This window comes from Apostichopus japonicus, chromosome 4 (assembly GCF_037975245.1).
Source record: "Apostichopus japonicus isolate 1M-3 chromosome 4, ASM3797524v1, whole genome shotgun sequence".
Classification (NCBI taxonomy): domain Eukaryota; kingdom Metazoa; phylum Echinodermata; class Holothuroidea; order Aspidochirotida; family Stichopodidae; genus Apostichopus; species Apostichopus japonicus.
In genome coordinates, this window is record NC_092564.1 from 15,304,571 (window position 1) to 15,329,834 (window position 25,264).

Sequence of the window (25,264 nt, forward strand, 5' to 3'; positions counted from 1 at the left end):
AAATTTCGTTCTTTCCCCCACCCCTTCCCCCCCACCCCCTTGGTCTATAACATATCCTAGACTAAATAATTCTGCCTAAAGTCACCCTCTCATTGTTTGCTGTGTGATGTACATGCAGTGCCATACACTGTGTTATAAATGGGCAGTTTCGTATAGTCCAGCATACAGTTGGCAGCGATCCCTTTAACAGTTGCGCCAATGTTATTTTCAGGTTACTACCTCCTGGAGCACTCCTGAGCAACGTTTATACCCAAGATGATGAAAGCCAGTTTTGCCTCGTTCATTTTTGCTCAGCAAATGAAATTACACCACCAGTATATCTAAGCTAGTATCGGTCAGTTCAGTTCGAAGTAGGTTAAGAAGAGGCTCTGATCCAGCTGGCTACAATTGTCCACTTTATTATCAACAAAGGTGCCCAAGGTGTTAGAAATCTGTGCATCAATTTGATTATTTATTTTATTTATTGAGGGGCAAATATTTCAACAATGCCCGCAAAAAGTAGGTCCATGTCATACCTCCATATATATTGCCCCCTCGGTGGCTACTATAAGGCAAATATCATCTGAAATGAAAATTATCCGGATTGTGGAATAGAGGAACAATTTCATCATGTAACACTTTTCATTTCATAATTGGTTCCCCTCGAATCTTCTCGACCTAAACGTCCATGATCTTACTTATACAAAATTGTGACTTCTACACTTATCTCATCAGTAGGCCTAAGCGAACCTTAACTAGTTTGTTTGCATATTCTCAAATGAAAGATCATGTAGAAGATATCAAACCTGCTACATTTCAAGTGGTTATTAAAGTTGAACATCAAAATGTGATAAACTTAAAGACAGATAATATAATTTCCTCCAGATTTTTCCAATATACAATGTGAGTTTATAATCTGTGAATAGCATGAAGTGACATGTACATTACCCACTCGTAACAACTTTTTTGTCAGATGTTATCTTAAGGCACATTTCTACATCTAAGTATCAAAGAACAATCTTTCCCTTTGCATACTTTAATGCATAATCTTTGTGAAATTGTGTTTAGAGTTAAGTATTTTAATTTTGCTATCAAATTGCTAAACAAAATAAAAAAAAATTAAATCCATTCCCTGTACTTCTGTCCATCTTGTTTGTAAATTCATTTTTTATATATATTGTATCAATAAAATTCAACTAATTGATTGTTTAATTGCTTTCAGTTGTCAGTGCTTCAAAACAGAAATTCTGCTGATGTAAGGATTTGGGATTTGCCCTTGCCATCCCATTGTATAAGTTCACACGTTTGAGGATGCACCACAAAATTTTACGTCCCCTGAAGGAGATTTCATTCCAATTGATTTGTCTTGATGTTTTGTTTACGTACAATGCATCTTTAAGACCATTTACCAGTCCTGAGATTCCTAAAAATTCAGTTTTTTTTTTCTCCAAATGGCACCTGCCCAAAACTGGTTAAATAATATGTGCCGTAGGGTAACTTTTGTCCAAGAATTTTTTTCTTTCTGCCAAGTCAGACAAAATTTTATCTGTAAAGATTGTTTTTTCAAGGTTTTTTTTTATTCATCCTTTCATTTCTATTGAGGAAAGTTACCAATTAGTAGGAAAATATGGAGTGATTTTTATTGACATAAGTGTGAAGTTTTCAAAGAGAAGCTAAGACCAGAAGGTCAGAGGTATAAATATATGTCGTATGAAGAACCCTACAGGCACAAGTGTATCATCATGAGAACTGTGAAAATGCATTTGATTGACGTAACTAGCAAGTTAACAAATTTGTGCCTGTCGGAGATTTTGCGAGTGAACAGTTCACCGTTCTTTTTTTTTCACTTTGAAAGTTCATATTTAGCAACTTATTTGATGGTGTGCATTGCTGTAAAATATTTGTGAGAAATCTTTTGTTCGATAGCATCTAGCAGAATGCAATCTCAGCCCTCAATTGTACCATTTATTCAGTTCAATAGTGACAGGGAGATGGCGGAAGAGGGGGGGGGAGGGGGAGGGGGAGGATGAGGAAGATCCCCTGCCTGCTAAGTATGTCTTCTCTTACGTGGTTAACAAAGCCATTTGCAAGGGTACCCCGTACTCAACCCAGCAGGCTTCATCGTGTCCACCTTCCTGTTCTTCTTGGATAGCTTCTACAAATTAACTTGTGACACACATGGTGTATTCCAGTACACCTTTCCTTTATAGGTTGACATGCCTTGATCCCTGAAACTGAGGGGTCAAGTTATCAAGTGAGTGTTAAAATTGGTGAAAGTTATCACTTACCTGTGAGTGATACAGGTAACAGGTATCACACGTTGATAGCAAGAGCGTGATGTAGAATAGAGAGCATATATATGATAATAATAATGCCAGTAATGAAAGGAAGAACTGACAAAAGGTCCCATAATCTTCTATACTCTCATCAGATCGGCATCAAATAAAGCCCGACTTTGATCGTGTCTGATTTCACATGAACTCTCCAAATGAAATGTGTTTGTAGAGGCTAACAATGTTTGGAGGAAAGAAAGGCTTTTAGGATTAGGAATGGCTCACAGCATAAAAGCTGTAAGAAAGCTGTTAAGACTGGTGTCATTTTTGTCACAATGCTAGAGCAATGCATAGGCCTACAGGCTACAGGTAATAGATATGTTGGTATGGATATGGATATTTGATGGACAAATTTGACCAAACTCACAGAGCATATTACTCAAAATTAGATTGCAAATGATGAAACTATTTGCAAGGTGTCTCCAAAAACAAAGCTTAATGAGAGTATACAAATTAATACATTCCAGTTGATTCTCAACATTTGATGGTTATAATAATCACAGCAAATCTAAACAATTCCAACATTTTTGACTTATTAGTAATTCATTATTGTCACCAATAGAATAGCACTGCCTTAAAGGTCATCAGTACTAACCACAAATTTTAGCCTGTTAAAAATTGCTAAAAATTCTTCAAAAGTACAAATTTCCTTGCGGTTCTGAGTCATATATACTTTGAGGATTATTCACTTAGACAATTTAATGTCTCAATGAGGCAAAGTAATTTGAGGGTGGCAGTAAAAGTGCTTGTTGATATCTGAGAATTAGTGACCATAAATTGACTTTTTAGCAAATGTTTTTGCTATCTAAGTCTAATATTAATATCTTTTTATATTTCCAAGTTTTCATGCTTGAAGATTTTCCTATCTCCTTTTGCACCTTCACTGAATCTATATTTTGTATAGGTATCGTTTTGCCATATTCCTCGATTGTAGTTTGCAAGTTGGCCATGTGTAAGCTGATTTCTTGAAGTTTTATATTTTTCTTTTCTTTCTATTCACACAGATTTAAAAAGACATGGTCTAGGGGAATATAGTAGACCAGATACCACAGACTATTCGCAGATAGTGATCGATGAAGAAAATAACCAAATTATCGTGGGTGCAAAGTAAGTACAGCACAAGAGCTAGGGAGGGTGTGGAGGAAGGGGTGGAGGAGGTGGCAGAGAGGGAAGAATAATGGGTTTTAGCTGATGCCTTCCTGTTATCTTCCTTTCTCTTCCCATCAGTTTGTTCCACATCATGAAATGTGGTCGTGGTAGAAGGGTGTATAAGTGCATAGTATGTGAGGGAGGGGATATAATGGGGGAGGGGGAGGGGAGTTCTGTATCGATGTCTTCTCAAAATCTCCCTATTCGCTTTGCTTCCTCACTCAACTGTCTGCTCACAACTCCCTCTATTGAGTCTAGAGTAATATGGGAACCTTTTGAGACATACCTGCCATGATGACTGGGCATCCTACAGGCTTCTCATCTTCCAACTAAGTGTGCAGTTGTGTGCTCTATTAAAGAGCTGTTAAGATCTTCATGTATCTTGGCTGTTCACAACCATTCTTCCGTATTTTGCGACTTAAAAAGTCAGAAATTCAGGAGAGAACTGCCCGTCAGCCTCCCGATAAGTATCATTTCCTTTTTTGGGTATGTCCATATCAAGTGGTTTTCCCACTTTATTGCACAGTATACTATTGTATGTGTTGTGTGGAGACAGGTAAGTATGTTGATCTTAATTACCAAATCTGGTAAGTTCTGGAAGTGCTCTGCCCAAAAACCACCTTATTCTTTATCAGTACATTTAAGTGGAAATGTGGTGGCAAGCAGTGGCGGAGCATCCATACAGTCAGGGGGGGGGGGGTGGATGCCCCCCCTGACGAACTCAAATGGACTGCTGGCGCTCTTTTCAGCTCTTTACCACTTTTTACTTATTCGCGATTATTGACTTTTTTATTGCGCTCTTATCTACCTATTGACATTTGTCACATTTTGTTGGTGTAATTTGGCGATGACACCTATTTATTCTTCGTTTATCTGCAAATTAGCTAGGCCCGGAAAGGGTCATTTCCGGCGATCTAGGGAGTATCTTTACTCAATAAATTTCTGTACGCTACGCGCCAACCTGTGGTGGCTCTCCGCTTAGATAGTGTCAAAAGCGCCCCTACAGACTATTCTCGCTCCTGACCAATACCCCTAGCTCCGCCACTGGTGGCAAGAATGTATGCTTCTAAACGTATATGACCTTGTCGTCAGTCTCCAATTGTGCAAGGGATTACCATTAGTCTACTGCACAGTACAGTGTTGAAAAATGTTGGTATATTAAATGTTGGAAGGTTGGCAACAAAAGCCTTCATACTCGTCAAGGCCTGACCAGAGATATTTTATGACAAGCCCCTTTCCCAGAACATTCTTAACATAATTAACATCCTTCGATAAACTAATTGAATTTATTTGCTTTATATATTTTCGTCTCAGTCCATTGTATTCCTCTTCCTATTTTCACAACTTTTGCGACTGTTACAAAGCTTTCAAACTTGCCAAAACAGTTGTTAACTTATTACAAAAATTCAAAGAGTATAAAACTGATATTCTACCTGCCTTTTATATGGCCTTAAGGCATTTCTTAAAGAGTACAGTTGTGAGATTTGCTTAACCTTGACTGGTGTAGTATCAAAGAACTTTGACATTTACACTCAATGACACACCTTTTTTTCACCTACTAAATGCAATCAGTGCACTAAACAGAGAAAACAATACCGGAAAGAGTTGACTTCGTGTTTTAGCAAATGCTTGGAGTAGATGAAAATATGATGCCTTGTAGCGGCTAGACATCTGTATGGCAAGGAGGAAAGAAACTTCAACTTTCAGAAAGTTGGTTCTAGTCATCTGCAGTCAGGGATTGTAGGGTGTCAGATGCACAGAGTTACCATTTTCAAACCTTTCTATCAACAAAAGATGTAGATAAATTCGGATTGCAAGAAGCTGTCCGTTTATAAAATATACTCCACAAGCAATAACTTGAAGAGTAGCTAAAAATAGTGCTATGGCCCTTTATTTGATGTGATTTAGCATCATCTTAAAAATACAGTATCTGTTTACCAAAACAGAATTTGTTTGGGTTTGATTTAAAGCAACATTTTGCCTTCACATCTATAGAAGTGACAACTTAGTGCATATTGCTATTTGATCTACTGTATAGCAAAGTTAGAGTGCATGTAGGTTGCTGTTAAATCATACACATACCTCACACAGTAACTTAAATATATATTGCATGCTTGATGTATTCCTTGTCAACCAAAGCATTAACTATCTCCAATAAACCGCAAAACTGCAAATATGCGATGGTTTTACAAAGATTTAATCTTGCTTATGCAAGCCACAGGGCCTGTAGAAAGCAGGTTCTGTAGTTTATTTATTTGCTTGCTTATACACGTATCATGTAATTTGCCATTACTGTACATGCAGCTTTTCCTATTGGTGTTTCATTAGTGGTGACTTTGATAAAAAAAAAAAAAAATTTTTGTTTGGTTCAGAAATATCTGTGTGAGATTAAATAAAAAATAAAACCCCGAAAAAAAAAATTCTAAACAAGTTTGCCTAAGGGCAAGTTCTTCTATAGCTACAACAAACAAACAAAATAGTACACTTTGGTATCTAGAGAAGTGCTTTTGTACAAAGACTTTTACAATATCTGTGGTCAACCTGTCTTCCACAGACAGGTACAACTGCACACGTTCACATTTTGGTAGAGGTTGAAGGTATGTGGGATGGGGCAGGGGGTTGTTGGTGAGGGTGTTGGGAGAGTGTGTCAGGAGGGAAGAGGATGTCAAATCAAGATCATTGGTAGATGTTGCCTTTGACGTCACTTGTAGAGTTGTGAAAAAAAACAAAATTGAAAGGAAATGGAAAGTTTTACTTGGTTTGGATTGATAACAACAACAACTGTTCAATTGTGGACCATAAGTAAATCCATAGCCCTTGAGAGTTGTGATATGGCCAATGGCCGTGTAATCATACAGAATCAAGCCTCTCAAGTGGTTTACTTTCGAACGAGGCCAAAACAAACGTGACATTTTCCGAGTTTCATGGTATACCGATACTCGATCAATATACCACAAGAGTTTGGAAAAGGCAAGCTATATAATTTCTTCAATGTTAAATTTTGATTGTATTACCACCTGGCTTCATCACATGCAAAATGCTGTTAAACTAATTGAAGATAAAACTTCACCAGTTGTCAAGGGCAGTTTATGGCTTGTAAATTCATTTATAGCAATTGGCAAAACTCTTGGGGAAATACTTTGTAAGAGCTTTTGGCAATCATCACTTTGAATTATTTTGACAGATAGCCATCTTTTTGATTGGTAACTGTTGGCAACTCTGCCATCTGTTATCAGATTTTGAACAACTGAGGGGAGGGGGGGTGTAGGGAAAAGTAGAGATGGGGTCCGTGGATCAAGAGTGTACATCGGATATTCCTACTAGAAGCACAGCAAGAAAACTTTCAATTCACAGATGAAGAATGAAACCATAATACAATACAGTGATTTTAACAAAATAAAGTGTAAAAGGATTTTACAGTATAGGTTTATAGTATGTAACATTTATTTTGCCAAGTTGAGCAGATTACTGTTGAATAAATTTTAACCTGACTTCTTTGAATCTTCAAGTAGCTGCTATATACACGTACTGTACATAAACTATCACGACTCTGTAGTCAATATTCATATTACCTCAAGCTAGAAGCGATTTAATTCCAAATAAACTGGCGATTGCATCCCTTTTAATAAACATCACAGATTCGCTCGAGATTGCCGAGATTTACAGCGATGGAATAAATTAGTATTTATGAAGATAAGCATCCATTTAAGATACAGCTCTTGAAAGCTAATATTGAATTAGAAGTATATACACAGACAAGTGTAGTTCTTATTTCTCTCTGATATATCTCTGTGAACTTTATAAGGATTAAGAAAACCTTGAATGAAAGCTTTGAAGATTTGAAAGTACCATCCATAACCCATTAATCTTGTATCATAAAAGTCTTCATTTATAGCCCATTGTGACTCTTCATTCCCATATGATGTAATGATTCGTCAATGTTACTGATAGATTTTTACCTTCACTGACGTATATGCATGTGTACAGTACATATATTTTGTTACAAGTGATACTCTTAAGATGGTTATGCAAGCAGCTGTATGTGATAGCTGTAGATATAGATTGAATGTACGTGTAATGGTTAAATTTAAAGAAAAGAAGGGGGGAGGGGGGGGGAAGAATGGAGAGTATGATGAAAATTCCAAATATATGTTGATGCATGTTTAAATTGTGCATAATGAGATGGTCATTGCCAATTGAGTTGACCAGTTACAAGACAAAGTAGAAATGAATATGACTTCATTTTAATGTTCTATTTACTTTCCTTAATACATACCTGTCACCTCACAACATATCCTGTCTGGTAACCTTTGACACTGACCTCAAAGATCATGTGAATGTTTTATCAAGTAATGGATTTAATAATAAAAATACATGTGAGGGGGGGGGAAGGGATAACATGACTTCTTCATAACCTTGGCCTAATGGTGCATTTCAGACATTGTAAATGTAAACATTTTTGAAAATATTTGGCTACATATGTATCAATAAACATTACCTACCCATTTCTGTACCTTTACCATTACCTACTGCATTTTCTATGCACTATGACATATCGACACTCAATTGTTGTTTTCCGAAGAGACATTCTTCAATTTAAATGCTACTTAAACTGGGAAAGCAAACAAGATTGAGACAAAAGCAACTTCAGACTTTTCATTCTTGATGTAACTTAATATTTTGTGTCAAAGCAGTTACCATGGAAACACAACTCTTCAAGCTTGTTTTTATAGTAGGCCTATAACTAAAATACAATCTGTCAAAGATTCTTTGGCCACCTTTGTACAACCTTTGTACAACCTTTCCACTATGATCTCTCCTTTACTAGTAACATTAAAACTGTAATCATCTAATAGCTGTGCAAAAATCAAGGATGTTGAGGGACTTTCTAAGGCATTCTCCCTTGGCCTCTACAAACTGAAGGATATTAATACATACCACAAGAGGCTTGAACTTTCTCAAACTCACCTTGTTAGCAAGCAGCTAGACGGCTGAGAGGGGATTTTAATTCCGGTTTGTCCGTGGCTCTGGAAACTTTTCAATTTTGTGATATCTTCAGCCTTTTTTATTTCTCTCAATGAAAGGAATACTAGCGATCATTGTCTCAAATTGCAGTTTGTAGCAGATTAAATGTTCTTAAAACCCTCTTTCCTGATATTGCTGTGAACACATGGAATGATTTGTCCTGTTGCTTGCACCATCATACTGACAGTGGAGTTGAGAATGCTTTCAACAATTATTTTAAGAATTGCAGTTTGTCCCTCCTGAACCTTGTTCTCGACTCGACTCACTGCTGTAAAGCAGGTTCAGTCGGTATAGTGAATTGTGATATTTTGAGTGAACTTTTCAACTGTTCGTTCACAGACTTGACAATCTAGACTCTGCTTTTCTTTCAGGTTGATTAGTATAAATATGTAACTAATGGATGACTTTGAGTTTGACACATTTACAGTATCAGTTGGAGGTTCTAGTCTGTATTTCATATTCTCTACCGGCACTTATTTAAGTGCAAACAAATTTTCATGCTGTTTCATATGTTTTGTCAAACTTTTTGGGAATGGCAACTAATCAGATGTTTTAAAGAGAAAAAAAAACTGAAACCAATGGAGTGAAACCTTTACCATGAAACACCATCACACATCTGAATTGCACCCAAACTTCTTTTTGACAAAAAGAACTTATTCAGGATTTATTTCAGTTACCCTGAGCACACTGGGAAGTTTCGGGGATGTTTAGTCACAAACACAGTAGTGAATTTCATGCTAGACCAATGACGATCATAGCTATCAAAGAAGCTGCTCTAAGTTTAACAATGTGATATCCATCATTCTTGATCTTTTTTGCATAATTTAGTGGTAAGAACTGAAGCTTGATAATCTGCTAGATTGTATTCCTATTGTTATCTAGCTGTAAAGAATGTGTGGTATAAAGCACATGAAGTCAACAGAAGTAGTGTACAAATTTTATGCTCTATCAGCACTCTTTGATTCTACAAGATGTATACCTATAGATCCAAATCATGTTAGCATATTTTAGTGGTAAAATCTGAACCTTGATAATCTGCTAGATCCTCCTTACGTTCTTTTCCAGCTGTAAAGAATGTGCACTAAATAATATTAAAATATTATTAGTCGTATTTTGCCTCTCCGCTGAGATTGTAACATTCCATCTGTTGACTCATGACCTATTAAGAAATCACTCTATCCTTTAAGTAGTATAACATGAATCAGTTGCAGTCCTTGGTCTTCGCCCAGGGTCTGTGTCTCTCTTAAGGGACACGGGATATCTGTTGTTACACCTAAATATGAGGAGATCGTGTAACGTTCATCTGTGTGCACGGAAAACGGTAGGCGTTTATATAGGCCTCTTAAGTTGGTGAAGTTGACAGATTTGATTAATGGAGAATGATAGGCAAGCTGGCCAAATGTCGATGTTTGGCAACTTTCAGGCATCTTCGATCACTACACCCTCAGACTCCTCCTCTTTTGATGCTTATCGTTTACAATTTTAAGTAGCAACTTTTCACATCTCTTATTAATAATTACTTACTATATATATATATTTATATATATATATATGTATGTTAAAATATTGACGACACTGTTGCTTTGTATGTGATACATCTTTGGCTTTGCTTTATAGCAGATTTGGTTATATTTGCTATATGTGAGACCCATTAAACTGTCATCTACAATCTACATGTTATTACCATGGCCAATTAACTTGTGGGTTTATTGCTCAGTGTGCAGATAGTATTGTTGGAAATGCTTTGCTGTTTGAGGATACTGTATGTCCAGTAATAAATAGTCCCCCTGCAAGTTTTCAGCTGTCTGACATGGGGCCTTGCTATATGATTACAAACTGGATCCCACCGGTACAGTTTTCAAAAATGCAGGTGATACTTTTCATTAGGCAATTATTATGACGAAGATGAATCAGTCAGTGTTTGAAATTTACACATGTACAGGATTATCTCTACTCTGTAAAGAGTGGATACAATCCAGATGCTGTGGAGAAACAGTTTATTTAGGGAAGGAGAAGGGGATGGAAACGGGGGAGGTCGTAATTGGGAGCTTGAATTTACAAGTGTGAGTGTTGTTATGCCAACAGCAGTATGGGTCGAACTACTGAACAACACAAAATATTCAAATTAGTAAGACATCCAAGAAATCCAATTATGACCCCGATTAAAATCGAGAACTTTTGGCAACAAACAATTGAGAAGATATGTACATTGTGTAATTGAATCCAATTAGCTGTCAGGTTCCCCTCGGTTGTTAGGATCACACTCGATGTCAGCGATAGTGGAGATGATAAAACACCAGAGAGTGTCTGATTATTGTTAGGATAAGGTGAGGCGCCATAAGGCAATCATGCCTCTAAGAAAATTGATAAGTGAATGCTAGGAATCCAGCCACTTGCCATGTTGCATCTATGTAGGATCCTCACAAATGCAGGGTTGGATTTCCATTGTGTATATACATACTCAATAAATGTTTGCTTTACGAAATGACAAGTTTACCTGCCTTTATAAGCTATGGGAAGCGGTAACTGCCAAGGCAATCCTTACCCTATATTAATATTGGAAAATCAAGGATTAGATTTCTTCATCGAAGATCAGAGTATATATCTCTTTTCATATCGTCACTTAATTCTGTATCTACATGAAGTCGCTGCTCGTCAATAGTCCACGAATCTCTCTCCATCTCTCTTCTCTCTCTGCTCCTTTGTACTAGGGATGCAGTCTTATTGCTTGATTAGCTTCCAAGGATGATGAAGATTCTATGTCAGGATGAGACAGAAATATCAAGATGAATAGTGGTGTCAAATTATTTATGCTTTGATTACAATTCTGTCAATAAGTGTTCTAGTAGAACAAATCATAATGCTTCAAAAGGAATAAATTATACGAATAAGAAAAGCCAAAAACAAAAAAAGGAGAAAAAGGAAAGGAATAAAAAGGGAAAAAAATAGGAAAAAAATTGTCATTTTCCAATATTGCTTTTAATAGTGTAGCGTGTGTAAAAAGGTACAGTACTGCAGTGTATAAAGTACATGGAAGCTGTACTCTTCTGTAGCAATGTTATAAATGCATTTGCAACGAAGACATTACCGAGTATTGATTTTGAGCAAGTCATTATTCATCCATAAATTAGTATTTTGTTAAAATATGTTTAGCAAATTTGGTGCTGCTGCATGGTTGCTATGCTGTTCTCTTCTGTATGTTGCCTGGTTAGTTTTTTTTTTAAATATGGCAATTTTAATTCACAAAGGTATTTATAATGTATTAATTGAGTTACTGTGACATGTTGATAAGTCTTTTGAGGCAATGTCTCAAATGTGAATATATCGGCAAACTAAAGCTTTGTTACAGCGTTCCTTTATGAAAAAACACGGAAGAAACCAATGTGAGATAGAGTTTGGACAGATTAATGAAAACGAGTTACATACACGTGCCCCATTTTACATTCTTTTATCTATAAAAGCATATCAAGAATTTTTTTCGTACGTATCTGATTACACTAGTTCTGCAATGACACTTTCATTTCATTTTCTATGTGGAACTAAAAGGGAGATTAAAAGCAAGTAAAAAGGCTGACAAGAGGGAAAAAACCAGCTAGGAATACTTTATTGCTCATCTCTGAACTGACCAGTAAATGTGTCTGTTTTTTTAAATCTCACTATTTCGTTCCTCTTGGTGAGGGACGAGGCATGGCATAACTTGATACATTACAAAGGGTGGATGTAGTGTTTCAGGAAGAACGTGGCACATTTGATTATAATTTTTTCATTTTGAAATGGGCACTGACGGTGCAACTTTCTGCCTGACTGTTACAAAGTGTTCAAAGCAACGAAAAAAAATTCAAATTTCGGAAATTCCAGGGTGCTGTACATACATGTTCTCTTGATAAATGAGGGGTTAGTGATTGTAGTGTGCATGCACACTACAATTTTGGGATTACTAGACCGCTCCATCATCTACATGGGTGACTGGTGAATATGCCAGCTGAACATACACTCTTCATAGCCATCTCAAATCCTCAGGTTGGCTACGCAGAAAAAAATCTAGACCCAGATTTGCAAAGAACCGTGCCGGCGAACAGTTAATTCTGCACACGTAAAGAAATAGATCTCCTTGGGTAGTATACTTGTTCAAAAAAATACGTAAAGTTCTCTACTTTGGTCTGTTATTCTCGAATTAAGCAAAACAGGTAACATTTGAACGCATTTCCTGCAAAAATGTTGCAAGCAACGAATGTTAATTGTATTTATCCGCAAGGGCTCTGTGTTATTTGATGATCTCGGGCATGAACAGCTAGCCCGTAATGGCATGGCATTATGTACTACACAGTCATAGTTAGTTTCCACAGCTAGCTGCTCCATATATGGCGTATATTACGTGTTTTGGATGATGATAAACCAGGGCCAGGATATTGACCAAGCAGTTTTTAATAGACCCGAGAGTGTTACATTTGTGCAATGATAGACCTACATGGTATTTGTGAGATTAATCGTGCATTAGGCCTTCTATGAAGTGATTGTATGTTCGTGAAATTTCTCTAACTATGCAAGGATACAGTAATGTTTACTTGTTGTTTAATTTGACCAATCAGTGTCCAGGACTCTGGGTATTCTCTGTCACGTCCGGAACAGGCGTGACTCATGATTGACAAATGTGAATGAACTTGGTTGTCTGGTTCATCATTGGTGGTTTTAGTTATAATTTCTTCATTTATATGGCAGGTGCATGCTTGCTAGCATACTGTTTGTAAATATAGCGTAGCTTTGTTCTATGTTAAAGGACCCAATGCCAAACTGGCTTATTCGTGACCGAAATAACTTCAAAAGGGTTGCAGAAGACCCTGCATTGAATATCAACAACTAACTTTCACCTTCACCACACACTACAATGACACGTATTTGTATGCAAATACAGTTATTCTAGGTATACTTCTTTGAAATCTTACAGGCTCCTCTAAGACTACTAGAACTCATATTCATAGATAATGAACAAGCTAAAGGGCACTAGTGGTACACGCTGAAATGCCACCTCTGCAATTGTGCCAATGGTAGGGTCATTTTTGACGGCCATGGTGCCATCTGAGGTGAAAGTACATCCATGAGCTTCCCTGTAGCTAAAGTTTCCTGTTTCACCTGGAGATAGTGATCATGAATCTTATCAGTTGCTTCTTCAGTCTTTTCATATCCTAATCCTGGTTTGACCTGTCTCTCAAAGTCACTTGAACTGGTACTTGTTGTCTGTATCAAGGGTTAAGTCAGCCTTTGTGGAGTGTTTTCAAATCAAAGAAGATTTGTAACAAGAGGTCTGTAAGGACTTTTTCCATGTTTTAACACAACCTCTTGAGAGACCACCTGCTGGATCTACAGTTTGTGACTGGCAGCGCCCCCACACGGTTGCATGTTTTATCAATTTTAGACGTATGATTCATGTTTGTCAATATCGTGTAAAAGATTGTTCTATTGGCTCATTAAAACCTGTATATATTTTAATTTTCCACTCCTGATCTAGCTCATTGCTAACAAATAGTTTCAGTGTGGTTTTCTATCCCGTAGCCTCATGTTACTTTGCTAATGAAGACAATGAAGATTTTTATTTGATGAAGAAGCATTAGAGGTACAATAGGACATGCTGTGTATTGAATCTCTTTGCACACAGCTTGAAGCAGAACCTTGAATGTTTAGGTTAGAGGGATAATATCACTACAGTAAGATGGTAAGGTATAACATTAGTCTCTCCCCCAGAAATTGGACAAGGGATAGAGGGAGAGGGCAGGTGGGGGGGGGGAGGGGAGCATCATCTTTTGACATGTAGTTGACTTTCTGTTCAGATAAAATCAATACAATACTTTCTAGTATAGTCAATAATATGTAGGGTATTAGTAACCCATAATTGTCTAAGATTGTAATTTGGTGCCATGTTTGTAATCAGCTTCTTTTCTTTTTTTCTCTTACAGAGATACGTTATTACAACTTAGTCTACAGGACTTATCCCCTATACAGGTAAGATAAATTTTCACTTTTCCTTTTTTGCATTTTCACCTTTTTTTCACCTGTATTAATATAATACCTTCTTCTTCAGTTCCCAATCAACTTTGTGATTTTATACTCTGTTCATATCTTGTTATTGCAATATTTCAATTATTTCTACTTTATTTGGCCTTCTTTAGAGTTAGATCTTTTGTTTGTTATGGTCAACGACCACAAAAAATTGTAATCCATATTTTCAAACAATCATTTTAAAGCTGTTTATGTGGTGATAGTTTTTGTTCGTTGGTCATTAAAACCAGAGTCGCTATTATCGTTTGCCATTACTTTGGCACTGCTAATTATTTTGTGATTTTAACGTGCTCGTGCCCGCTTTGTGTGTTTCCTTTAACCCTGTTTGCCATTGTTACTCTCTTTATTGTGCAGCCCAGTCACGATTTGTTGCATAAAGCTGTATTCAGGAAAGGTTCTGTAAAAGGGAATCTGAAATATTTGTTTGCTTGTCCAAAAGAGGGAACAAACAGGAGATGCTTTTGTTGAGTTGTTAGTTTCATTGTCTTTACTAATAGGGGGGATTTCTAAGGTTTCTTTTAGTGAAGAGGGGAAGAGATACCAGCCTGATATTGCAATCACAATATGGTTGCTATTAAAGTCCTAATGGAGAAATAGAATAGCAATATATATATATAACAGTAGTACTGTGGTGAAGGGGATTTTTTGCTTTGTTATCATATCAATGAGAAAGTTAAACATTATGGCATTTTGCACTGTGTTGAAACTTTTCAGTATAATTGTTCTGAAAGAAATCTGATGAAAAGCTGTTATTATTATTATTATTACCTGTCAGCCATTTTTTTTTTTTATAGAGGTCAATCTCTGACCCTACTTGGGTAAATTGCATTCTTTCTATAAAAGACACATGGATTTTTGGAAAATCTCTTGTACCATGCAGGTATTAAATGGGGGCAATTGGAGGTCCTTTAAGTGCTAATGGGCTTGCTCACAGCATGGCATATCTTAGTTCCCCATCCCCCTCGCCACCCAAGCTTCCATCATCATGAATAAGGCAAGAGTTTCATCTACTAGACGACTTGGTAAAATCTAAGCAAGAGACTAGGGAAAGTTTGTCAGGTTAAACTGAATATTGAAAATACTTCAACATTTCTGTCTTTTGTTTGCTACAGTCAAAGATTGGGTGACATGATGCATAGCCATGGGGGTGGGAGGTGGGGGGAAGGGGTGGGTGGATGGATGCCTATGCCCCAAATATTTGGCTGGCCCCCAAAAAATGATCATAAAGTTGTTGTTTGTTTCTGAAAATTGGTTCTGTCTGCCCCCCCTGGAAAAGCATTGGGCCTCCGTAATAAAAGAATCCTAGCAATGCCGCTGGAGGTTATCATCTGTCAAACAATGGTTGTTGTAGGTTTAGTTCTAGATATTTGTGCATCTATTCCTATCATAATTTCACAAATGTAATTAGTTCCACCCACAGCTTCTTGGTTAACTCTTGTTTGTCGCTCTTTAAAAAAGTGTCGATGATGTCTGTCACGACGGGGGAAATTCTCCACCGTGTTGTATAGTCTCTCCTGTCGCTTAATTTGTTATGGTTAGGACTTGACAATGCTGTCATTTCTTAAGAAATTGTTACCTGTGGTGCTTAACTGAGGAGGATGTTTAGAAAACGTGCACCCATCTGTTAGGAATGTTTCTTGAGAATGTGTCGATGGGGGGGGGGGGAGGGGAGGGAGCTTGTTCTATGCAAAATACTTAGTAGTCATGATTAATTAGTCGTTGATGGTAACGAATGTCAGGAAACAAAAAAGTGACTTGACTTTTACGAGGTGACTAAGATTAACACAAATTTGTTCAAGTTGTTTTGTAATTTGTAATGTTTAACAAATGATTTTCTAGGACAGACTGAATTGCAAAGTTGAAAATCCTCTTAATAGCTTAATTGTTTCCACTGAAAGGTTAGTTCAAATAAAAAAAAAGATAAAAAAAAGGATTTTCTTCAAGACGTTCAATTACTATAAAATATTTTTCAAGTACGTGCTGGCAAAATTTTGCAAAGACCATATCAGAATGTGGTTGGCTGAGAATTTTAGCCCTTGACAGGTACTCTTACCATCAGCAAACCTTTAGTGTTATAGTTACTCTGCAAAATAGTGTCAGTTTTGTTTGAATCAAATTTCACTATTACTAACTTCTTATAAAACTAACTTTCATCTAGTGAAGAAAAAATCCAGGAGGAGGGTGTCATGGTGTTAAATATCTACTTATTCAAAGTCAAACATGGTAGGTTTGGAAAACTTTCCAACCAAACTCAACAAGCATGGTTCAGCAGTTGTCCTAAGCCTGTAATTTGATAGATCCCAGAGGCTGTGAAGAAGGTAGCTTAAATGCCACATCTTTTATTTTCTCTCTGCGACATTCCTCTAGTCAAAACAACAGTTCCTTTGAAAGGTCTGTTGTAACTTCTGTGGTATTGTTTCATCTAAATTGAGAGTTCACAGTACAATGAACTGATCTACTAGGAATAAAGATTTAACCTGCCAGATGTTCCTATGGATGTGTCTTTATAGCCCATCAAAAGGGGATCTCTGGTTGTTCTAAGTTTGAAAAAAGTAGAAAACTACTCACTATCATTTTACCTCAGTTGCTAAGCTAGTGCCAAGCTGAGGAGGAGGAGGAGATTAAAGGAATATATAGTTTCTTTGTGACAGTGCAGTATATTTTAGTTTCTAAATGTTCTTATTTCAACAATGTTTGAACTGTTTCTGTCCTGCGGTTAACAAGTAGAAGGGAGGCAAATCCCTCTGCAACAATTTGGTAATTTATATCCAAGATGATACTTCTCGGTATAAAGACACAATTTATTAAAACAGCTGCTCCTAACTTGTTGCGTGGAGGTCCGGAATTGTATGAAAGCAATTATCTCCCTCTCTTACTTTCTATTTAACCTACATATGCAATAATATCAGATAATAACTTCAATACTACAAGCAGATGGATAGCAGATGTAAAGATTTTTTCCAAAGTGGCCTGCTTCGCTTTAAAGTTAGCATTGCTTAAAACAATACAAATCAAGCCTGGAATCCTCGCATGGGGTTGTGACATCCCGGGATTGCTTGGCCTACATCTATGCAATAGTCTTTGATCTTGTTTAAGAAGGAGAACAAGAACCTAATCAGTAGCACTCTGTGTTTCGCACTTTTTGGGGGTAATTTCTCCCCGGAAGCAGGTGAGGGACAGCTGATGGTAGAAATAGTTTCCAAATAAATTATTATGGTATATACTGTACACATCGGTGGTAGATCTGAGGAGGAGGCCGACACACCTCTGCCTTTAAAGGCCTACTCCATCTCTCTCTCTCTCGAAACAATTATCAGTGAAGAGTCTTTGAGTAACCATGTTTTGTTTTAGTTATAGACTTGGCTATGTTACTGCAACTTCAGGATTGCTAGTCACCCCCTTTAAACAGTTACACCTCTGCCTTTAAAGGCCTACTCCATCTCTCTCTCTCTCGAAAAAAAACTATCAGTGGAAGAGTCTTTCAGTAACAAGGGCGGCGGAACCGGGGGGGCACAGGGGGCACGTGCCCCCCCACTTTTCCTCAGGTTAAAAATGTGCCCTTTTTCTACATAAAAATTGAGGTGTCTCAAGTTAGCAAGAGGCCAGGGAACCAGAATGAACACTCGGGAAGGGCCGTTTCCGGCCATCTGAGGGGTTTGTAAAGCCAAAAATTTCCTGTACGCTCCGCGCCAACCGATGGTGGCGCTCCGCTCAGATAGTCGTGCATATAACTTTGCAAATCCTGGCTACGCCCCTGACTTTTAATGAATTTCTGTGGGTCAACCTCAAAGCTATTTCGAAATGGAAAAAAAAATTGTTAAGATATTAACAAGGAATAAACTCTAATTCGGAAGATTCCTACATTAGCAACTAGCATGATTTCACCTCATTTTGTCTCAAAAGAAAACTTGTTCATTGTTTCCCAATTTGCACATTGGATATTGCAGTGCTAGTAAGCATATTTTCTTTGTGGGGGGGGGGGCGTTGATGGAGTGATGTGTATACGCAAATAAGATAATACAATAAGATTTATAAAGGGTACTAAATATAAGGCTGCATCAGTCCAATCGAATTTCTGCAAAGTGCCCTTTGATGTCGGTGCCCCCCCAGATTAAAAGTGCTTCCGCCGCCCTTGTTCAGTAACCATGTTTTGTTTTAGTTATAGACTTGGCTATGTTACTGTAACTTCAGAATTGATAGTCATTCCCTTTAATCAGTTACACCTCTGCCTTTAAAGGCCTACTCCATCTCTCTCTCTCTCTCTCAAAACAATTATCAGTGGAAGAGTCTTTCAGTAATCATGTTTTGTGTTTAGTTATAGACTTGGCTATGTTACTGTAACTTCAGAATTGATAGTCATTCCATTGAATCAGTTACACCTCTGCCTTTAAAGGCATTCTCCATCTCTCTCTCTCTCTCAAAACAATTATCAGTGGAAGAGTCTTTCAGTAATCATGTTTTGTGTTTAGTTATAGACTTGGCTATGTTACTGCAACTTCAGCATTGATAGTCATTCCCTTTAAACAGTTACACCTCTGCCTTTAAAGGCCTACTCCATCCATCTCTCTCTCGAAACAATTATCAGTGGAAGAGTCTTTCAGTAACCATGTTTTGTGTTAGTTATAGACTTGGCTATGTTACTGCAACTTCAGGATTGCAAGTCATCCCCTTTAATCAGTTACACCTCTGCCTTAAAGGCCTACTCCATCCATCTCTCTCTCGAAACAATTATCAGTGGAAGAGTCTTTCAGTAACCATGTTTTGTGTTAGTTATAGACTTGGCTATGTTACTGCAACTTCAGGATTGCAAGTCATCCCCTTTAATCAGTTACACCTCTGCCTTAAAGGCCTACTCCATCCATCTCTCTCTCGAAACAATTATCAGTGGAAGAGTCTTTCAGTAACCATGTTTTGTGTTAGTTATAGACTTGGCTATGTTACTGTAACTTCAGAATTGATAGTCATCCCCTTTAATCAGTTACACCTCTGCCTTTAAAGGGCTACTCCATCTCTCTCTCTCGAAACAATTATCAGTGGAAGAGTCTTTCAGTAACCTTGTGTTGTTTTAGTTATAGACTTGGCTATGTGACTGCAACTTCAGGATAGGTAGTCATCCCCTTTAAACAGTTTTGCTGACAAAATATATATAAAGAGCAATAATCTTTTTGAAATAGTGAAATCCGGTGGAGAACGGTTTTGAAGGAGTTGCACTAAAGAGGCTCTTCAAAAGTGACAATAATAAAATTTATCACTATATTTCTAGTCAACTTACTGTTCATGAATTTCCCTTTCGATGTTGGTGAAGTTTTGGTTCCTCAAAAGTGATATATGTTTTTTATTTATGGTTTAGAAAGTAGCTTAGTTGGTTAAACTACTTCAAAAACTTTCTCACATAATAGTTCCTGAGCTTTCAACATTTAAAAGAAAGGAATAACACATGTGAACAAATTAAGTTCATTGCAAGTGTGTTAGTGTGACTACTGAGATTATGTGAGTATAACTGGAGGGGGGGGGTGGGGGACGGGAGAGTGAAGGATGCATTGATTGTTGCCTGTGTGACCATGAGTCAACAGGATTTACCACACTCTCTCCTGACCTGTCCCAATCAACACAAGTATTTCACATATGCATGGTCACTTTAAAGGTCAGTCTTGACCTCCAGTATGCTAGAAAGTCGAATAATGGTCTACCCATGCTCAAATTGTAACAAGGATTTTTCATACACTTTATTTACCCACCCTGAGACATTTAATTGTCTATTCTCAAAGGCTGGGAATTATTTGGAGGATCAGAGCCTCTATAGCAAGGAAATTTTGAGTACTTGAAGCAATCTTTCGTAGCGTGCTAACATTTGGGCCAGTTCTGACGACCGTAACAAATTGCCCCAAGAAGGAACAACTTAAAGGAAGAACAAAACCCAGATATTATGTCCTCTTAAAGCTAACACATGTAGCTCCGTATGGTGTTGTAACAATTAACTGCCTTGCAAATGCATTCTTCGAGAAGCTGTAGAGCAGTGTTTGTCGGCATTTGTTGAAATTAAGCAATTAAGTATTGATGTACAGTATAGATATTGTTGTTGATCTTATCAAAGATTTCCATCTCACCAAGGGTGACATACGGCCATGATATCAACTACTGGTGCAAAGATGTATGAAATGAGATTTTACTAGAGCTGTTCAAACATACAATTCAAAATTTTACAAAAAAACTTAATGCAGAAATTAGTCCCTATACATGCCTCAAAAGGAGGGGCGATAAAAAGAAGAAAAAACAAAATGAAGCATCCTGTCACCGAGGCGATACGATTTGAAGAAAAGCCGATTATGAAAACATTGAAGTGCTCAGCATCTGTCTTAGCTTATACTGTAGATCATCAATCAAACCAAGGACCAGCTAGCTAATGAAAACGACCCATAGATGACAAAAGATGGTAGGAAACCTTAGGAAATATGGTATTTGATATTTTCATTACAAATATTGGAAAGACCAGTTGGGAAAAGATTTCTCAGGGTGGCAATTAGCCTCCACCCCTAAGGCGTGAGGGTGGCCAAGAGAGCATGTCTGTTTGTTTAACCGAATGGTGTGAAGACTTGAAGCAAGTTCAAAGAAGTCCGTCTGATAATCTGCTCAGTGGAAAAGAGCATCTTAGGCGGTGAGGTTTTGAGAAATAGTCCATTCCCTGGTGGGATGACTGACAGGGTTCCTCACCAGGTATCACGGAATGTGAAAAGAAGGATAGCTTCTTTGCTAATGCTCTAAGCCACCCTTGGTTGACTGGAATTTTAATTTATTTATTTTCTTTTTAAAGGTGGGAAGTCTGATTGTCATGTGATAAAAAAAAAAGTTATATTTTGAGTAAGTAATTTCTATATGGCTATTGCTGACTGGTATGGTTTGCTAGCTTACAGTCGGGATGTGTTAATTAGTAAGTTTCAGGTTGTTGCTCACGATCAGGCAATGGACCTGAAGGTGAGCCGTTTTGGCAGGAATTTTCACGCTTCAGGGTCGAAAAGCTTTTTCTTTGATGTACAAGCATATCTGTTGATTTCTTAATATTTGTCCCAAGTTGGGCTTTACCAGCAGCAATATGTATTCATTGTTGAAATAAACATGAAGTAAATTCGGTAAAAAATGGAGGGTATTCGCCTCAAAATTAAGTTGGACATTAAGGATATTCCATGCAACTTTGATGCTGTTGACAGCTGACAATCACATTGTTCACAATTTTGTTGTAAGGGATTGCAGTAATTTCCTTCGGTGATGTCATCCATGTAAATGCATGTGACAGAAAGTTTAATACAGAAAAGGAAAGAAAAAATTCTTTTGTTTTTCCTATTGTTTTGTGGGGTGCCACTCAGGAGCTGATTTCATTGTCTGTTTGAAACTAATAAACTTGGTATGTCAGTCACTTTAATATATGTAGTAAATGTAGCAGATATAGAAAAGACAATTTTCTAAGATGAAATTGAAATGAATCCTGTACTGATACATTTTGGGGGTTCTGTGGATGGAGGCAATTAGGCAAAGGAGGGTTAGTAAAATCCAAAACTGCTATGTCAACATTAATCTGACTTACATTATACATAAGCTATTGAGACGGGTGAGAACAAGTTTGAGAAGAACAATCTTGGGAAAAATACACAAACTAATTCCGACCCTCATCTCCGATCATTGTGGGACAGATCATTGGTGATACTCCCTATCTTATCTTGTGTCTGGGGTAGGTGAACATTTCTTCTTTGTCCCTGGGAGGGAGGGTGTAGGGGTACATGGATGGAAGGAAAGGTGAGAATTAACGTACCAAGGAGATATCTGTAATGATGAAAGTCATCTGCCATTGGTTTTTGTCATCGAAAGCAAATTGTACCTTTAAGACAGCCGCAAGTAGGTATGTCATTCACCAAGACAAACTGATCCAGATAATGTATTCTCAAATGGTTTTTCCGTTTATTGCGTGAAATGAATTATTCAGGGAAATGTTAAAGAATATGTATGGACTTGTCCAAGTCTTTTTGACATGACATTTACGGTAATATGAAAATGGAATTTTTGACTTTAGAATGTTTTTATTGATGCCCCAAAACCACTTGCAGTGGTCAATGTTCTACAAAGCAGCAAAATGGCGATTGCAATTGAAGGAAAATGACAACCTTCATCCTCCCTTTAGTTTATCCAAATTTGAGACAGCCCTTTTGATGGGTTTGAGAGATCGAGATGAATTAGAAAATGACAACCATTCAAAAAGAATACAAATTAGATGATATTGGAGACACACACTGAAGGGCTTCATCGGAGCCGACGTATTTGTCTTCTTTATAAATAAGAAATAAGACGGAGAAGATGAAGGGATGGAGACTGGGAATAGTTATGCATGAGTGGGGCGGACAGTTTACTTGAAGGTTGAAAAAATAGTCCGGATGTATTTCGAGGCCACCGTAGGCCTAAAACTATACTCTTTGAATCCCTTAAGCTCACACCTTGTTGGTTTCTTGGGAAAGCTACAGGAATTTGCTTTCACAAAGGGATGAAGAATTATTGGAACGGAAAGCACAATTCACTAATTCAGTTGTTAGCTTCAAACGGCGAGTCCCGTATCTCACTTTTGATGTACATTGGGGTAATCATATCAGAAGGTACTAAACAGAAGCCAAAAGACAGCAGAAGCTGTCGTCATCTGCAAGAGCTTTCACGAAAGAAAATAAATCTCATAAATTGTCAAAGCCTTTAGAACTGTTTCTGCATGAATATATTTGTCGGCTCCCGTTGTTAGTCAGGGTTAAAAAAAAGTGCTTAGACAACTCGCACTGAAAAACATAACTCGTTAACCATACTGAACTATCCTGTAACTCTATGCTTCTTCACACTTTTATTCCCTGTAACCAATAACTTCCATCAAATTTATTCATCTCTATCAAGAGATTTTAAAAAAAGAAGAAAAAGCAGGTTGAAAATGTGAACTTTTATTTTTTCTTAGAGAAGAGATAAATAGCTTGAGATAAAATATGCACTAGTATTAATCATCCATAATACCATTGCACTGATCCAAAAACCAAAAATGGAAAAATTCCTCGTCTAAATTTAAGTGAGTGGGAGACGGTTTAAATTTTGTAAGTCTACCTAGCAAAGTTTCACCATGGAGACATAGCCGTCAGTAGCTCTGGTTGAGCTTAGATGGTTTGTGCAACATTTTGCTCTGTTACAACTGCTTGTGATTGCAATAAATCAAAAATATTGTAGCTTAGGTAGTTGCCTTTGCTGCACATGAACTGAGCATCAAAATGATTTAGGTAACTTTTTGGTGTTGTGTCAAAAATCATGCCAAACGTACTGAGTGTAACTCACCAGAAGATTAAACCAACTGGTGATTTATGTTACCAAGATAAGGTTAATATTTATCTATCGAAGATGACCTGATTTGTTGAATTTTGCCTCTCCTGGTACTTTTTGTGTAAATTTTATATTGAATGGCATTCCTTCGGTTTGAGGTTTTTATGTTCCCTTTAAACATTATTCCAATACAAACATCCAGGAACATTTTCTAAGTCAGTGGTGCAGGTTTGTTGATGTTTGACAAAAATTGCTTATCAGTAAAAATAAATAAAGGAGGAGATCTGCTTTTAGTCATTTGATTTGCTGATCGAGAGGTCCTATCCAAGAGGAAACGTTTCCATCTTTGTGCACAATTTTTTATAGTGCAACGTTTTTAGTATGAATTATGTGCAGTAAGATAATGTAGATAGACAGACAGACAGATAGACAGAGAGACAGACAGATAGATCAGTTGTACCCGACATTTTAACATACCAATGCTGTAATAATTTGTAACTCTTCTTCTGTCCCCTTATGGTGAAATTAGCTTGATGACCAAAATTCCCCACTTCTTGTCCAGATCCAACAAAACCCATTTATTTGCAAACTGTTAAAAGCATCCCTTTATATCCTTCCCTTTTTCCTTTTTTTCCCCACTCATTCTTGAATGTGACCTAAGGAGTGCATGTTTGACGTTTTTTTCTATATTTACTTCATTGCTCTCCTTTTACATATATATACTGTTATGAGTCAGGTTCTCATCAAGCTGTTTCACTGCCATGGATGTAACCATCAGTTCTGCTACCCCGCTCTGGATCAAGTTACTTACTTATACCTATCAGTGACAAAAACAAACGATGTGTGACAGCTTTTACGTACTACGTACGTACGTGTGAGACATTTTGGGTTGATTAGTCGCAGAGAGAAATGAATCCATACTCCAGAAGAAACTATCAACATTCAGCTAACCGTTCAACTTTCTTCCTGCCTTGTTTTTCTCTCTCTCTGTTTTCTGTTTTTGCCAATCATTTTCCCAATGATTAACTTTAATACAAGAGCTTGCAGGTATCGATTTTAGATGAATATTTGACTTTCATAATAATTTGAAATGAAGTAAGCTTTTTAAAGCTGTATGGACATCTGTTGAATTATTCCCATGTTATTTCTAGTTTTCACACTATTACACGATAAAACTCTTTTAAAAAAAATATATATCTTCATGGCTTGCTTCATCGCAGACATTTAAAATCAGGTCAACAGAAGACAAAGTACCTGAAAACCTGGTGAATCATGAACAGGAAATAATTAAGTGTTCAAATTTTGAATAGAAGGCTCTGAATTTTGTCACCAAATCTTCGGATTTGTTGAGCAATTTGACCATTTTGTGTAACATATTGCATGCGATAATGGAT

The 25,264-nt window shown here is 37.2% G+C and overlaps 1 protein-coding gene and 1 long non-coding RNA gene across 4 annotated transcripts in view; one reads left to right on the forward strand and one right to left on the reverse strand.

The window, feature by feature from the left end:
- The window catches only part of LOC139966567 (semaphorin-5A-like), a 142,319-nt gene that overhangs the window by 34,846 nt on the left and 82,209 nt on the right, over positions 1 to 25,264 (forward strand). For all 3 annotated transcript variants that reach the window (XM_071969734.1, XM_071969735.1, XM_071969736.1), the window contains exons 3-4: positions 3,317 to 3,419; positions 14,438 to 14,483. In XM_071969734.1, the coding sequence (XP_071825835.1) occupies positions 3,317 to 3,419; positions 14,438 to 14,483 (149 nt within the window). The remainder of the gene's footprint in view (positions 1 to 3,316; positions 3,420 to 14,437; positions 14,484 to 25,264) is intronic.
- The window catches only part of LOC139966568 (uncharacterized), a 43,717-nt gene that overhangs the window by 8,784 nt on the left and 9,669 nt on the right, over positions 1 to 25,264 (reverse strand). Inside the window, exon 2 of the long non-coding RNA XR_011792703.1 lies at positions 11,032 to 11,243. This is a non-coding gene — a long non-coding RNA (uncharacterized lncRNA). The remainder of the gene's footprint in view (positions 1 to 11,031; positions 11,244 to 25,264) is intronic.